This window comes from Drosophila subpulchrella, unplaced genomic scaffold (assembly GCF_014743375.2).
Source record: "Drosophila subpulchrella strain 33 F10 #4 breed RU33 unplaced genomic scaffold, RU_Dsub_v1.1 Primary Assembly Seq354, whole genome shotgun sequence".
NCBI lineage: Eukaryota > Metazoa > Arthropoda > Insecta > Diptera > Drosophilidae > Drosophila > Drosophila subpulchrella.
The window spans coordinates 3,139,475-3,156,394 of record NW_023665577.1 but is presented as its reverse complement, the minus strand read 5'-3'; the positions used below and the strand labels follow the sequence as shown (position 1 = coordinate 3,156,394).

The 16,920-nt window shown below is 46.3% G+C and overlaps 5 protein-coding genes across 5 annotated transcripts in view; 4 read left to right on the top strand and 1 right to left on the bottom strand.

Annotated features, from left to right (window-relative positions):
• The window catches only part of LOC119561051 (suppressor of lurcher protein 1), a 52,064-nt gene that overhangs the window by 14,769 nt on the left and 20,375 nt on the right, over window positions 1–16,920 (bottom strand). The gene's annotated exons all lie outside the window — the stretch shown is intronic.
• Window positions 89–494, top strand: LOC119561058 (probable cytochrome P450 9f2). The gene has a single exon (XM_037874894.1). The coding sequence runs from the start codon at window positions 239–241 to the stop codon at window positions 455–457; it is 219 nt and encodes a 72-aa protein (XP_037730822.1). The 5' UTR covers window positions 89–238; the 3' UTR covers window positions 458–494.
• On the top strand, window positions 408–1,130 carry LOC119561057 (probable cytochrome P450 9f2). The gene is made up of 2 exons (XM_037874892.1): window positions 408–666; window positions 719–1,130. The coding sequence occupies exons 1-2, from the start codon at window positions 438–440 to the stop codon at window positions 883–885; spliced, it is 396 nt and encodes a 131-aa protein (XP_037730820.1). The 5' UTR covers window positions 408–437; the 3' UTR covers window positions 886–1,130.
• Window positions 1,473–3,691, top strand: LOC119561049 (fatty acyl-CoA reductase wat-like). Its single transcript, XM_037874881.1, has 5 exons — window positions 1,473–1,621; window positions 1,688–1,800; window positions 1,870–2,380; window positions 2,687–3,395; window positions 3,454–3,691. The coding sequence occupies exons 1-5, from the start codon at window positions 1,546–1,548 to the stop codon at window positions 3,542–3,544; spliced, it is 1,500 nt and encodes a 499-aa protein (XP_037730809.1). The 5' UTR covers window positions 1,473–1,545; the 3' UTR covers window positions 3,545–3,691.
• Window positions 5,498–7,215, top strand: LOC119561054 (probable cytochrome P450 9f2). Its single transcript, XM_037874887.1, has 2 exons — window positions 5,498–6,446; window positions 6,506–7,215. Exons 1-2 carry the CDS (start codon window positions 5,907–5,909, stop codon window positions 7,136–7,138), a joined length of 1,173 nt encoding a protein of 390 aa, XP_037730815.1. The 5' UTR covers window positions 5,498–5,906; the 3' UTR covers window positions 7,139–7,215.

Below are 16,920 nucleotides of genomic sequence, written 5' to 3'. Positions count from 1 at the left end.
CATATCTCCATTTTCCTTTGGTCCCTTTAGCTGAGTAACGGGTATCTGATAATCGAGGTACTCGACTATAGCGTTCTTCCTTGTTTTTGTCTGATTTTGTACAAGCTCAATTTTTTTTCTTTATCAATCATCGCAACGCGTTCGCCACCAGCAGCGACGATGATCCGCATGACATGAGCAACCTTTTTGGTAGCTCTTTGTTCTCAATGCGGGATGCCCGGAGGATACAGGCAGCAAAATGAGTCAGATGTTCCAGCTGATGAACCAGGTGACCAAGGAGGCCGTGTCCTGCTTAAAGCAGGATGTGTATTCTGTCCAGGAAACGGAACTGGACAGGAAGGACTACTGCACACGATTCACCAATGATGTAATCGCCTCCACAGCCTTCGGGCTGCAGGTGAATTCGATTAAGGATCGAGAGAACCACCTTCTATCAGATGGGCAAAAAGTTGACTAAATTTACCTTCCTGCAAAACATTAAGTTCATGTTGTTCTGCCAGAAAGTAGAGATTAAGAAAGGGGATGTCCTCTGGCTGCCCACATGTGGTTTCCATCGTGATCCTAAGTACTTTGAGAACCCCAAGAAGTTTCATTCGATACAATACGACGATACGATTCAACCAAACACATACTTTCCCTTCGGTTTGGGTCCACGAAACTGCATTGGTAAGATGGCTTACTTCTAACCCTGGTTGATACTAAAATGTTTTCGCTATAGCTTCCCGTTGCGCTCTTTTTGAAGCTAAGGCCGTCATCTATTACCTTCTGAAGGAATTCCGTTTGGCCCCAGCCAAGAAATCCTGCATTCCAATGAAGCTGGACAGTTCAGGGTTTCAGTTGTCGCCCAAAAATGGATTTTGGATCGAACTGATTCAGAGAAACTAATCTTCAATATATTTACAAAGTAAATAATCAATTTTGGTAATTGTTGTGTATTAAAGAAATTGACATTAATATTTAAGTTTATATTACATTTATGATTTCCATGAACTAAGAAACTCTTGAGCGAAATATCAAGTATAATTGTTAAATTTGACATTTGCCTTGATTTAGTTTTTGTATAAATTGAAGCTTTCAAGTTTCATACAGAAAATAGTAGCTTTATTCTCTTTTTTTAACAATTAAATAAAAATAAAGGCATATCATATAAAAATTTTAAGAACATATATAAAGTTGATTAAATTGTTTATTAGAGGCAATGTCAGGCAACTACATACAAAATTGATCAATATACAAATAAAATAATTTAACTGAACAAAAAACCAAATATAAGAGTTATCTTTTTTGAATCGTATATATTGCTATAAAACTTGTATACCTATATCGGTTTATTTCAGTTTTCAAGGTTCGGACTGACAGACTATTACTATTTCAAATTTATTCGCAAACTTAATGAAATATTCCTACTTTCTTGTCGCGGTGATTCTCGTGGCAAAGTTACATAATTTGTAGGTAAGGGAAAGAGTATAAATAAATGTAAATAAAGAAGAACTTGTCATTTGGTTGAGGGAACCAACCAAGTGAATATAGTTTACGCAGCACAAAATGTCCAGTGAAATTTTACGTTTTTATAAGGACAAGACGGTTTTTTTAACAGGAGGCACAGGATTGTTGGGAAAAGGTACGCAGTGAACCAAAAATAAACTAAGAAAGAATATAATTTCGGTTCTGGCCGGTAAAATTTCAGTGATCATAGAAAAGCTGTTGCGGTCGACAGATGTTAAACGTATATATATCCTGGTGAGACCCAAGCGGGGTGAAAATGTGATAGGACGGTTTGAGGCATGGAAGAAAGACCAGGTGGGTGAAAGTGAAGGCAGCACCTAGTTATGTGTGATGGCTTTTCCTGGTCAAATCTCCTCTCTGCAGGTCTTTGAAGTTCTGCTCAAGAACAAGCCGCACGCACTGGAGCATGTGACACCAATTTCTGGGGACTGCTGTGCTCCGGACATGGCCATCAGCGAGGCGGACCGAAGGATATTGACAACGGAAGTGCAGGTGGTTATGCATGGAGCCGCTTCGGTTAGATTCATAGAGCCACTGCAGCAGGCGTTGAACATCAACACGAGGGCGGTTCGCCTTATGGTTCAGCTGGCCAAGGAAATGCAGCGCCTCGAGGCCTTCGTCCACGTCTCGACGGCATTCTCCAACTGTGTGGTAAACCAAATCCAAGAGCGTTTCTACCCGGAGAACCTCACCTGCCCCGTTGATAAGGTCCTCGACCTGAGTGATTCCCTCGGTGGGGAGATGGTAGAGAAGATTGCACCGGCCTTACTCGGAAAATTTCCAAACACATACACCTATACCAAGGCCCTGGGGGAACAGGTGATTCAGGAGGAGGCCAAGGACCTGCCAGTCGGCATTTTCCGACCAGCCATCAGTAAGTACACATTTTTTGCCTATTCCCAAAAAATATAAATATTAATTATTGTAATTCAAATTGTCATTCATTACGAATTAACATCACTTTAGCAAACATCAATGTTTTGAAATTATTTCCAAGATAAGCTTATGTAAGCCTATCTGGACTTTAAGTTGTATGAACCTTAATTGAAAATGTATACCTTTGTAACCGGTTGAGGTTGAGATTGGTTTGCTTGATAAGGAACGTCGTTGATATGTATTTATAAGTCTTTCGATTAAATTCTCTTTCATATTTCTCAAATAATCCCTTCTGGACTTTCAGTAACATCCACTTTTAAGGAGCCTGTGCGTGGTTGGATTGATGGCTTACAAGGACTGATTGCGCTAGTCTTTGGCATTAATTACGGGGTCATCCACCTTATACTTGTTAATCTTAAAGTTAATATGCCTTTAGTTCCTGCTGACTACTGTGTCAATGTGGCCATCGCCACAGCTGTCCAGATAGCCAATATCCCCAAGCAGGACAAAAAGAGTGCAATTCCTATTTACGCCTTTTCAAGTTGCCAATCGAATGCCTTGACTTATAGAGACCTTTCGGAAAAAGGTTACCAAGCTGGGCTGCGTAAGCCGACTGAAAAGATGATTTGGTACCCATTTAACTATAACATCGCTTGTCCGTATATTTATGACATCGCCACCTACTTCTATCACTTTCTGCCCGGATTTCTGATGGACATCGCGTTGCGACTGAAAGGTCAAAAGCCGATGATGGTAGAAAGATATCGAAAGATCGACGAAGGAATGAAAAGCTTGTTTCCCTTTACAAGCAGGAACTTTCTCATAGAAACAAATAATACCGACCAGCTGTGGCAGTCAATGTCGCCGGAGGATAAGAAAATGTTTCATTTTGATATGTCGACAATAGACTGGAATGAATATTTTACGAGCGTCATGCTCGGGATCAGGCTGTACTTGTTTAAGGATCCCCCGACACCAGAATCCTTTGCCAAGGGCAAGAGAATTTTATCTAGGTAAGTGGAAGCTAATGATATTTAGATAGATTTTTATGGTCTACTTTGGTTTTCACAGGTTTTATGTGTTGGATACAATTCTTAAAGTTTTTATCACTCTTGTAGCCGGTGCCCTTGCTTGGTTCTTATTTAACCTAGCATTCAATTAAATTTGCTAGAATAGAGTTTAATACGAAACATGGTACAAGGCAAAAGTGATTTTTTCCACAATAAGAAATAAGTCTCGAAGTTGTAAATATATTTCGAGTGCAAATAAAAATATATTTTTATGTATCAGATCCCCTCTGTATCAGAAACGTAACATTTTGTTATTGTGCGTCGATGAATTGGTAGGGTTCATAAATATGCAAACGTGTTTCGAAAAAATGTACAAAGTTTGCTGTTTAAAGTATTAGGGATATATAAGGTATTCAAATGCGTCACTATAATCGGGGCGTATAACTACTATATAATTAGGAAAAAGCCAATGCAATACAAACGCGTCTGCGTTTTGATTTTTTATATAAATTAGGCAGTCACAAGTCACTCATTATCTAAACATTCAGTGTCCAAACACTCACCACATGGGACTTTAATTACCCATAGTATATATGTGGGAAAGGAAAAGAAGACAAGGAGTGGTCATGTCTACAACAGCTCTGCCTAAAATTATTTTACTTTATTTACATTAAGCTATATTTAAATCTGTTAACGTAAAATTATCGCTTACAACTCTGTTAAAATATTATATTCGATCCCGCATGAAAAGAATCCTCGCATAGAGTACTCGCTTTTGCTTTCTGTTTTTCCGAGGAAAAAGATGTAAAACTGAATATCTTATTGTTTCTCAATTAAATAAAGTCATTAAACCTAATTGTTGAGATTATCTTTAAACCAATCACCGGCGATCCTTCAAATTTGGTGTCTGAAGTGGGATTTACTTGGAAAAACGGCAGAAAAGCGGACGTGCCACACAGATTCATTAAAATCAGAGTGCGGATAACATTGTTCTACGCGGAGGGAAAGCAGTTCACTGGCAGATCGTGTACAGCTGAGAGGTATAGCAAGCTGCGAAACCTGCGCAAAGGTTCTGCAAGCGAACGAGGAGGCGTCAAAATCTTGCTTTGGGAAAGTGCAAGTTGGGTGAAAAGGCCTGAAAAGCAGCGTCACCTTGGCCACAGGGTGTGTCGTGCCAAAGAAGGAAGACCTGAGACAACCAGCAAGCACCAGAAGTGCGGTGTTCGCAGAAGAGGAGAGTGAGCGATCTGGATCATTATACCCGTTACTCGTAGAGTAAAAGGGTATACTAGATTCGTCGGAAAGTATGTAACAGGCAGAAGGAAGCGTTTCCGACCCCATAAAGTATATATATTCTTGATCAGGATCACCAGCCGAGTCGATCTAGCCATGTCCGTCTGACCGTCTGACTTTTTTTTCTGACTTTCCGTCTGTCCGTCTGTCCGTATGAACGCTGAGATCTCGGAAACTATAAGAGCTACAATACTGGGATTAGGCATGCAGATTCCTGAGATTCAGCAGAGTGCCACGCCCACTCTAACGCCCACAAACCGCCCAAAACGATGGCTCCTACAGTTTTGATGCTAGAATAAAGATTTTAACTGAAATGTATTGTTCCCATCAATACCTATCGATTGACCCAAAAAAAAGTTTGCCACGCCCACTTAAGCGCCCACAAACCACCCCCAAACTTCAAAAACTCGTAAATATGTTTGTTACGCGAATATGCCACGCCCACTCTTACGCCCACAAACCGCCCAAACCTATGACGCGCACAATGTTCATGCTAGATAAAAAACTGAAATGTATTGGTCTCGTCAATACCTATCGATTGATCCAAAAAAAAGTTTGCCCCGTCCACTCTAACGCCCATAACGCTTAAATGTTTCTACCGCCGATAGATGGCGCATTTTAATCTGGCTTTGCTGCTAGCATATCTCCATTTCCCTTTCGTCCCTTTAGCTGAGTAACGGGTATCTGATAGTCGAGGTACTCGACTATAGCGTTCTTCCTTGTTTTTTTTGTATTTTCATACCTATAACCTATAATAAACAGAGAGTAAACAGAGAGTAACAACGAGTACAGAATGCAGAGGGAAGAAATTTTGTCGCTTATCGTAAACGAGCTAAAAGAGCAATTATCACAGCCTAATTTAGCTACAAGCGGTAGAAAGCAAACATTGCAGGACAGACTTCTCGACCACTTCAACATATCGGCTGACGAAATAGCGGATGAGGAATCTGATTGCAGGGATGCAACTTCACTGCACAGCCCAAGATCTAAATCAGACGAAGGCCGTAGTTCATTTTCACAGCGCGACATTGAGGACTCACTTTCTCAGTTTAATGGTTCGAGTCAGTCGTCTGTTCACAGCTGGATCCAGGAGTTTGAAGATAACTGCCGGTGCAGTCCAATGGAATAGTCTTCAAATGTTTATCTATTCGAAGCAATTGTTAAAGGGAGCAGCTAAAATATTTGTTCGGGTCAGAGGTATCGGCAATTGAAGTTCACCGAATGTTAAAAAACCGCCGAATAGGCCCAAATGAAGATCTTTTCAATGCACTCATAATACTTTTTAACCACCCAGATATTATAAAACAGGTAGCCATTAAGGACTTTGATCACTTTATCAGTCATCGCAACGCGTTCGCGACCAGCAGCGATGATGATCCGCATGACATGAGCAACCTTTTTGGTAGTTCCTTGTTCTCAATGCGGGATGCCCGGTGGAAGGACATGTGGAGCACTCTGAGTCCAGTCTTTACAGGCAGCAAAATGCGTCAAATGTTCCAGCTGATGAACCAGGTGGCCAAGGAGGGCGTGTCCTGCTTAAAGCAGGATGAGTCATCTGTCCAAGTTACGGAACTGGACATGAAGGACTACTGCACACGATTCACCAATGATGTAATCGCTTCGACAGCCTTTGGGCTGCAGGTGAATTCGTTTAAGGATCGAGAGAACACCTTCTATCAGATGGGCAAAAAGTTGACTAAATTTACCTTCCTGCAAAACATTAAGTTTATGTTGTTCTTTGCACTGAAGAGTCTCAACAAGGTTGGTAGAATACAACAACTGTACGATTATAACTCTTAACATTTCTATTCGTTTTGTAGATCCTGAAAGTGGAGCTCTTTGATAAGAAGAGTATTCAGTATTTCGACCGTCTGGTGCTCGATGCCATGAAGTACCGACAGGAGCACAATATTATCCGTCCCGACATGATCAACATGCTGATGGAGGCGCTTGGTCTGATCCCGTCGGAGAAGACCAAGACGACTGCCGTTCGCGAGTGGAGCGATCGTGACATTGTGGCCCAGTGCTTTGTCTTTTTCTTTGCCGGCTTCGAGACCTCAGCTGTGCTAATGTGCTTCACCGCTCATGAGCTGATGGAGAACGAGGATGTGCAGCAGAAGCTATTCGAAGAGGTGCAGCGAGTTGACAAAGAGCTGGATGGCAAGGAGCTAAACTATGAGGCTATCATGGGCATGAAATATCTGGATCAGGTCGTTTCGGAAGTCCTGCGAAAGTGGCCGGCAGCGATTTCCGTTGATCGAGAGTGCAACAAGGATATCACCTACGAGGTGGATGGCCAGAAAGTAGAGATTAAGAAGGGGGATGTCCTCTGGCTGCCCACATGTGGTTTCCATCGTGATCCTAAGTACTTTGAGAACCCCAAGAAGTTTGATCCGGAACGTTTCAGCGAGGAAGACAAGGATACAATTCAACCAAACACATACTGTTCGTGAACGGTTGCAGTCTTTATTAACCTCTCATATTTAGGCGCATAATGGCATCTCTATCCTATGTAACAGAAAACCGATGTACATATATATATATACCTTTTCGTTTCTGGCAACGCTGCTACGACGGCGTCTTTTTGTGAAATTCGTATCAGTATCAAATAGGCTTCGCAACTGGCAAGAATAAAATTACAAACAGTCCACACATCCAAATCGTTTATATTTCTAACCATATTGCTGGTCCATCGTTCCGGATTCTTGGACAGTTTTGAAGTGCTTTGATTCTCAGGGTAATTGTTTGCAATGGAACAATTAAAATCATTGGCGAAAAGCCGTGCCAGACTCAAGTCCAACATCACACGTGTCTTGGCATGGGCTGAACAAACGGAGATCGCTACACACACAGAGATCGTCACACGTCTGCGGCAGGAAGAAAGGAGACCAGGCACCAGGCAGAAAGCAGACTCTGCCCAGCCACAACCAGCGGGACAGGGAGACCTCGGCCGTCATGCAATTGATTCAGCTAAATCTGAACCATTGTAGGGCCGCGCAGGACCTCCTGAAGCAGACGGTGCGTGAGCTGGGTTTTGAGGTGGCGATACTCAGTGAGCCCTACAGAGTGGAAAGCAGCAGCGATTGGGTCACGGATCGCACAGGCAAAGCTGCACTGTGGCTCTGCGGCGTGAGTGTTCCACCAATGCGGGACACGAGGGCAGTAGAGGGATTTGTCCGAGCGAACGTAGGCGGCACATGGATCTACAGCTGCTACCTGGCCCCCAGTCTATCACTGACGTCCTTTAGCAGGATCATGGACGAGCTGATCGGCGACCTGAGAGGAAGGAGCAACGTGGTGATCGGAGGCGACTCTAGCGCCTGGGCCGAGGAATGGGGCTCCCTCTATACCAACGCCAGGGGGCGCACCATCCTTGAAGCAATTGCGTCTCTGGACATCGTCCTGTTGAACGAGGGCTCCCAGCACACCTTCAACAGAGCTGGGGCCGGTTCAATCATCGACCTATCGTTCGCGAGCAGCTCGTTATCCCGTAGCACACGCTGGAGGATAGGCGAGGTGTTCACGGCCAGCGACCATGAGGCCATCCTGCTGACAGTTGGCGGTCCACCGGGCCAAAGCCAGCCGATGTCCGGGCCAAGAAAAGCCTACCGCCAGGACACCTTTAGGACACAGACCTTCGCCAGCGCACTGGAGGGATTGGCTGTATCTGAGCTGGACTCGGCAGATGTAGCAGCGAACAAATTGGCAGCCAGACTGGAGGAAGCCTGTGACCAAAGCATGCAGCAGCGTAAGACCTTTCGGAAGCACCACGCGCCAGTGTACTGGTGGAGCGAGGAAATCGCTAGCTTGCGCAGGACCTGCCTTCGAGCCAGGAGGTTAGTCCAAAGGGCGAGAGGCACCGCAAACCTTTCTGCCTGCAACTCTAGCTTTAAGAGTGCAAAGAAGGCACTCAAACTGGCGATTCGGGACAGCAAGAGGGAGAGCTACCTCAAGCTCTGTGACGAGCTGGAAAACGACCCATGGGGAAGAGCCTACAAGACGGTGGTCAAGCGTGTGAGTGCCGGCAACAGGTCGCCTACTGACCCAGCGGTCCTGGAAGGCATTGTCCAAGTGCTGTTTCCAGAGGGTCGCCGCCATTGCATCCCCCGATGGACGCGACAAATTGGGAGCCAGATATGTCCGGTCACGGAGACGGAACTATTGTCTGCGGCAAGGAACCTGAAGAGCAGGAAGGCACCCGGGCCGGATTTGGTCCCGAACAGGGCAGTGAAGACCCTGCTATCCCTCCATCCGGGCGTGGTAGCATCGCTCTACAACACGTGCATGCTGGAAGGGACCTTCCCCGACAGGTGGAAGCGCCAAAAACTTCTGCTCCTGCCGAAGCCAGGGAAACCAGCGGGCGTAGCTTCTTCCTATAGACCCATCTGCCTGCTGGACACTATAGGCAAGGTCTTCGAAAGGGTCATTGCAACAAGACTTAACGCTGCTATGGAGGATGCCGGTGGACTGTCTTCAAACCAGTACGGTTTCCGTAAAGGGAAATCTACACTGGACGCGATAGAGAGGGTCACCAATATTGCTGCTAAAGCCATCGCGGGTACCAGATGGAAAGGTGGGACGAAAAAGTATTGTCTAGTGGTCACGCTGGACATACGGAATGCGTTCAACGCAGCCGATTGGGGGAGGACACTGGAGGCACTACGGTCCTTCAACATCCCGGATTACCTGCTGAATGTAGTGCACAGCTACCTCAGCAAAAGGGAGTTGGTCCTAGATACCTCTGTGGGCCCCAGGACTTACGAGGTGACAGCCGGTGTTCCTCAAGGCTCGGTACTGGGCCCTCTGCTTTGGAACACGATGTATGACGGTGTTTTGAAGCTCCCACTGCCGAGCAGCACCGACATTGTGGGCTTTGCGGATGATGTCGCGCTGGTTGTGGTGGCCAAGGAAGTTGCCGCCGTGGAGGCAGCTGGAAACTGCGCAATTCGAGCAGTGGAGGAGTGGCTCGCAGTGGCGGTCCTAGAGCTGGCCTCACATAAAACTGAGGCGGTGCTGATTTCAAGCAGGAAAGCAGTGGAGTCGGCGCATATTCAGATCGGAGGGTCAACGATAACTTCTCAGCGTGCCATAAGGTACCTGGGAGTCATGCTGGACACCCGCCTTTCCTACCGCGAACACCTGGAGTTCGTAAACAAGAAGGCAAGCGAAACCACAGGATCGCTCTGCAGGATCCTGCTGAATACCAGGGGACCGAAGCAGGACAGACGCAGGCTCCTCGCGACTGTTGTCAAGTCGCAGTTGCTGTACGCTGCTCCAGTGTGGGCTGAGGCCACTGCTGTGAGTAGCTACATGCGAGGTGTTAACTCAGGTCGATCTCGGACGACGCAGCCCTTGTCATCGCAGGCCAAGTTCCCCTGTGTGAACTGGTGCGGGAGGCCAAGGAGATTCGCGCGGCTCTAGCAGGCGAACAGGCGGACCGCAGTACCAAGACCGAGGTGAAGAGAAGAGCCAGGATGCAGAGCGTCGTCAACTGGCAGGCAGCCTGGGACATCTCCAGCAAGGGTCGCTGGACGCACAAGCTCATCCCCAGCATAGAGCCATGGCTAAGTAGGAAGCAGGGCCAGGTGGATTTTTACCTCACGCAGGCGCTGAGTGGACACGGCTGCTTCCGAAGCTTCCTTAAGCGCTTCGGGCATGACACGAAGGACGGTTGCCCAGAGTGCGGCAGCGGCATTGTCGAGGACGCTCAGCATGTCCTTTTTGAATGTCGCCGCTTTGGCTATGACCGCCAGATACTCATGGAAACCACCGGGGCAAGAGTTCGGCCAGAAACTTTTGTGCCCCTCATGCTGCTGAAGGAAGCGAATTGGGAAGCGACGGCAGCCTACGCAGCGAGCGTACTGCGAACGCTGCGTCGCACCATTGCGCGAAGCAATACCTTGCGGTGATACCGCGCAACCTCGGCCCCCTACTCCTGTTCTTGAACTCACTTCTACTGTATATAGTTGTATGAAATAAATGAATATAAAAAAAAAAAAAACCACGGATAGATCTTCTCAACGAAGTTTGGAAGGAGTTCAACCAGTTTAGCGATTGCATTGCGCTTCACGAGAAATTGGAAGGCTATGTCGATCCGGAGATCGACAATGCGGCTTACGAAGCAAAATACCTAAGGGCAAGCGCTATTCTAAAGGAAAGGAGTAATGATCTTCAACCGGGGACATCTACGGGCAGTGCGAGTGGCAGCAACGGGCTACATTCAAACAACGATGCAATCTTGAACCTGCTGCAACAAAACCAAAAACTATTTGAGCGACTTGCTGTAAGTCAGAGCACCCCGAACACGCCTGATCATGTTGGTGGTGACGTCACATTAGCGAATTCTCGGAACTCGGTACTTACGGCGAATTCAAATCTAAGCGAAATTCAAATCAAACGGTTCTCGGGCAACTACACAGAGTGGCCATCCTTTCAAGACATTTATGAAAGCACAATTCATAACAAACAGCATTTGTCCAACACCCAGAAGTTCCATCACTTAAAAACACTACTTGTTGATGAGGCTGCCAACTTGGTTCGACACTTGGCAATTACGGACACGGCTTACAACACTGCATGGGAACGTCTTAAGGAAAGATACAATCGTCCACGGCACATTGTAAACTCGTTTTTGGAACAGTTTATGAGCCTGCCAACAACTACAAAGATCGATGCAACAGTTCTACGGAAGGTTTCGGACGGAGCAAACGAAATTGTTCGTGGATTGGATGCGGTGAATCAGACGGGACGCGATTGTTGGATCATATATCTAGCCCTGGAAAAACTTGACGCTGACACACGGCGCAGGTGGATTGAGCGCAGCATGGAGACAGACTCACCCACTCTGGAGGAATTCTTCAAGTCTCTCGATTCCCGCTGCGAGGAACTGGAGTTGAGCAAAAGGGAGCTTGCGACTGGAAGCAAGACAACAACACATCCTGAAAAACCAAAAAGGATCACACAATCGATGGTTGCGGTTGAAAGTACTGGCTGCACCAAATGTAGTTCTACAGAACACACTCTATATGGCTGTCAGCAGTTTCTGGATATGTCTGAACTGCAGAGGCGATCATTTGTGAAGGAGAAATCACTATGCTACAACTGCTTGCGACCTGCTCATGGGGTCAACAGGTGCAAGTCAACATTCAAATGCAGGCAATGCAAAGGAAATCATCACTCTCTTCTTCATGTCCAACCGATTCCACAGGCTAGTGGGAATCTTGCCCAGATAGCGGAGGGGGACGAGCAAAACTTAAGCGCGTCTAACACAAACTCAGTGACACTCAGTCATTTGGCCCAAGGAGCGGGCACCCAAAAGGTTGCACAAGGCACTGCAAAATCTACACATCTAACGGAAATCAAACGGAGCATATTACCAACTGCGATGGTGTATGTTAAAAACGCAAACGGTGACCACGTAACATGCCGTCTTCTATTGGACACAGGATCAGAGCTATCTTATGTATCTGAGCGTTGCATCCAAGCTCTCGGATTGACACGGTCGGCATCACGCATTTTGGTTACGGGAATCTCTTCCGTAAAAGCAGACACGACAAGGGGATGCAGCACGCTGCAAATCAAGTCTCGCATATCCGATGTTCGTTTGGTTGTCTATGCCCACGTGCTAGGCAGAATCACCTCATCTCTGGAACGCCACAATATCGACGCATCGACACTCGAGGTATTTAAGGATCTGCAGCTGGCGGATACACACTTCAACGCAAACACACCAGTTGATATACTATTGGGAAGCGAACACGTATGGTCAGTGTTCACAGGACGAAAGATGTGTAACAACAAGGGTAATCTTATCGCTATTTCGTCGGTATTCGGATGGGTTATCACTTCACTCATCACATCGAACGCAAGCAACGCTATTGCACTAACCACAACAATGGATATCGACAACACGCTACAAAAGTTTTGGGAACTGGAGAACGTTCAAAGCAACACAAAAATGGAACCGGAAGACGAACAGGTCGAGAAGCACTTTCTCGCCACCCACAGTCGCGATGAAAACGGGAAGTATGTCGTGGAACTTCCATTCAACACGGAAAATCCTGAGTTTGGAGAAACTCTACATGGAGCTCTTAAACGTTTCAAATCGGTGGAGCGACGACTACAACAAAACGAGCAGCTGCGGACACAGTACGTATACTTTATGCGGGAGTATATCAACCTGGGGCACATGCGTGAGGTGCCGTCAGAGGAAATCGCTACTGGGAATCAGTTCTACCTTCCCCACCACCCAGTACTAGGCCGAAAACTGCGAGTGGTCTTTGATGGATCCTTTCGCGACGCCAATGGTAAGGCGTTTAATGACACTCTTTTCACAGGGCCCAGTATCCAACGCGATTTATTTGCTGTGTGCCTACGCTTTCGAAAGTACAAGTTCGCATTCTCAGCGGACATCGTTACAATGTTCCGCCAAATACGGGTGAACGAAAAGCACAGAAACTACCAGAAGATCGTTTGGAGAGAGGATCCATCCGATCCGATCAAGCATATTCAATTGTGCACTGCAACCTACGGAACGTCATGTGCGCCATTCCTGGCGGTACGAGTTCTGGAATAACTCGCTCTGGATCATCAAGAGGAATACCCGAATGCTTCAAAAATCCTACTGGAGGATTTTTATGTCGATGATGCCCTTACTGGGTCAAACAATGAGGATGAACTACGTCGAAACCGAGACGAGTTGATTCAGCTGATGTCGTGCGCAAATCTGGAACTCGGGAAATGGGTATCCAATACCTCATTCATACAAGCGGATGATACCGACGCACAATCGTCGCCAGTTAAGGTTCTCGGACTATACTGGCATCCTGGAAAAGACACTTTAACGTACAACATAGGTCTAGCGGCAAATCCTGATTGCACAAAGAGACAAGTCTTGTCCGACGTCTCCTGAATATTTGATCCTCTCGGACTCTTGGCACCCATTGTAATCCAATTTAAGATTATTTTCCAAGAACTCTGGCTCTTAAACTTGGATTGGGATGACCCTCTCCCAACTAAAGTAGCGGACAACTGGCTGAAGTGGAGAGCAGATCTAGACACTCTACAAAAGTTCCAATTACCACGCTTCGTTGCCAACGACGCAGACAACATCGAGCTCCACGGATTTTCGGATGCCTCAACCAAGGCGTATGCTGCTGTGGTGTACAGCAGAGTTACAAATGACGACGGATCCATCTCGGTGTCCCTTGTGGCTGCGAAGACAAGGGTAGCCCCACTGAAACAACTATCCTTGCCACGCCTGGAGCTTTGCGCAGCGCTTCTTCTAAGCCAACTCATTCGTTCGATCTCTTCTGGATTACGCCACAAGAACATAACTGTTTTGGCCTGGTCCGACTCATCAATAGTGCTCTCCTGGTTATCCTATGCACCAGCCCAACTAAAGACTTTTGTTGGAAACAGAACCTCGGAAATCCTTGACACTATTCCTAGGAAGGCCTGGCGGAACGTAGACTCCAAATCAAACCCAGCTGACTGCGCTTCCAGGGGTCTGATGGCTGCTGACCTCATCGACTTCCATCTGTGGTGGAATGGACCTTTGTGGCTACGGGACCAGGATCAATACCTGGTAAAGTTGAACGATTCACGATTTGGTTTATCTCTATCAGACAAACGCATTCAAGGAGAAGTCAAGACAAACTGTTTGGCTACACTGGCTGTTGCAACTCAGGTTCATCCACTCGATGAACTGATCGCACGAGTTTCTTCTTGGATCAAGCTCGTTCACATTGTCGCCTATGTGAAGCGATTCATTCAACGGACACAAAATCCATCCTGCGATAAGGCCTCAAGAACTCTTACTTTTGAAGAGATTAAGGCAGCAAGGATCATTTGTATAAAACACGCGCAACGCTGTTTTCACGAGGACTATCAATTGCTCCTTGCCAAGAAACCCCTAAGGAACCGATCGCAGCTGGTCAAACTTGCACCAATGATAGACGAAAACGATTTGCTGAGAGTAGGCGGTCGACTGCACCAATCGCAATTGTCCCGAGAGGCAAAACACCCAGTTTTGCTACCAAAAACGCACCGCATCTCGAAGTTGATCCTGGAACACGAGCACCGAGTAAATCTTCACCCTGGCGTTTCTTCCCTGTTTGTAATCGTTCGTCAGAGATTCTGGATAATTGGAGCACGTAATCTCATTCGCAGAGTAACACACGATTGTTTATCCTGCTTTCGTCAACGCTACCACACTGCCCAACAACAAATGGCTGATTTACCCAGCGTGCGTGTCACTCAAGCCCTTCCATTTGTCTGGTTGCGACTATGCAGGTCCAATATTTCTGAAGGATGCCAAAGTTCGGAACCCACGTATCAGCAAGGGCTACATTTGCCTGTTTGTCTGCATGGTCACCTCGGCCATACACCTGGAACTTGCCACAGACCTGACAACAGAAACCTTCCTGGCTGCCTTGCGGCGCTTCATATCCCTGCGTGGCAAGTGTAGCAAGATATACAGCGACAACGGAACAAACTTTATTGGAGCTAAGCGATCCCTCAACGAAATGCAAGAATTGCTTTCATCACAACAACATAAGGACATCGTCACATCCACTCTGGCAGATGATGGAATTCAATGGGTACTCATTCCCCCTAGATCTCCTCATTGGGGAGGGAACTGGGAGTCGGCAGTTCGCTGTGTCAAACTGCATCTGCGCCGCGTCACCGGCAATTCAACGCTCACCTTCGAACAAATGCGCACCTTGCTTGCTCAAATCAGCGCAGTGATAAATTCACGTCCCTTGTGCTACACATCGGATACCGAGAACAACTACTTATCACCCGCCCACTTCTTAATTGGGCGACCGTTAACCACCGTGCCAGATCCTGACTTATGCCACATCCCTGTGGGCCGATTAGGATATTGGCAAAGCATCCAGGCTATGCTTCAAGGATTCTGGAAGAAATGGCATCAGGAGTATCTGACTACTCTGCAACAACGTCCGAAATGGACCACTTCAACACCCAACCTCTCGATTTGTGATGTAGTTCTCGTTAAGGAGTCCAATACACCACCAGCATCTTGGCACATCGCACGGGTTATAGAAACCTATCCAGGGAAGGACAACCTCGTTCGAGCAGTCAAATTGAAGACATCAACTGGAGAGATGATCAGACCGATCACGAAGGTTGCTGTTTTGCCCAATTCAGAAACTGTGTTTCAGGGCGGGCCGGGATGTTCGTGAACGGTTGCAGTCTTTATTAACCTCTCATATTTAGGCGCATAATGCCATCTCTATCCTATGTAACAGAAAACCGATATACATATATATATATACCTTTTCGTTTCTGGCAACGCTGCTACGACGGCGTCTTTTTGTGAAATTCGTATCAGTATCAAATAGGCTTCGCAACTGGCAAGAACAAAATTACATACAGTCCACACATCCAAATCGTTTATATTTCTAACCACATACTTTCCCTTCGATTTGGGTCCACGAAACTGCATTGGTAAGATGGCTGACTTCTAACCCTGGTTGATACTAAAATGTTTTCCTTATAGCTTCCCGTTTCGCTCTTCTTGAAGCAAAGGCCGTCATCTATTACCTTCTGAAGGAATTTCGTTTTGCCCCAGCCAAGAAATCCTGCATTCCAATGGAGCTGGCCAGTTCAGGGTTTCAGTTGTCGCCCAAAAATGGATTTTGGATCAAACTGATTCAGAGAAACTAATCTTCAAGATATATACAAATAGATTAATCAATTTTGTTAATTGTTGTGTATTATAGAAATTGACATTAATATTTAAGTTTATATTACATTTATGATTTCCATAAACTAAACAAGGAAGAACGCTACTGTCGAGTACCTCGACTATCAGATACCCGTTACTCAGCTAAAGGGACCAAAGGAAAATGGAGATATGCAAGCAGCAAATGCGCCACCTACCGGCGGTAGACAGATTTAAGCGTTGTCGGCGTTAGAGTGGGCGTGGCAAAGTTTTCTTTAGATCAATCGATAGGTATTGACGAGACCAATACATTTCAGTTAAAATTTCTTATCTAGCATGAAAATTGTGGGCGCCACAGATTTGGGTGGCTTGTGGGCGTTAGAGTGGGCGTGGCATATTCGCGTAACAAACTTGCGCTGTGCTCAAGCCTACGGAATCTAAATCTGAAATCCCGTTTCTCTATCTGTGATATTTTCCGAGATATCCGCGTTCATATTTACGATTTTTTGAAGTTTGTGGGCGTTAAAGTGGGCGTGGCACTCTTCT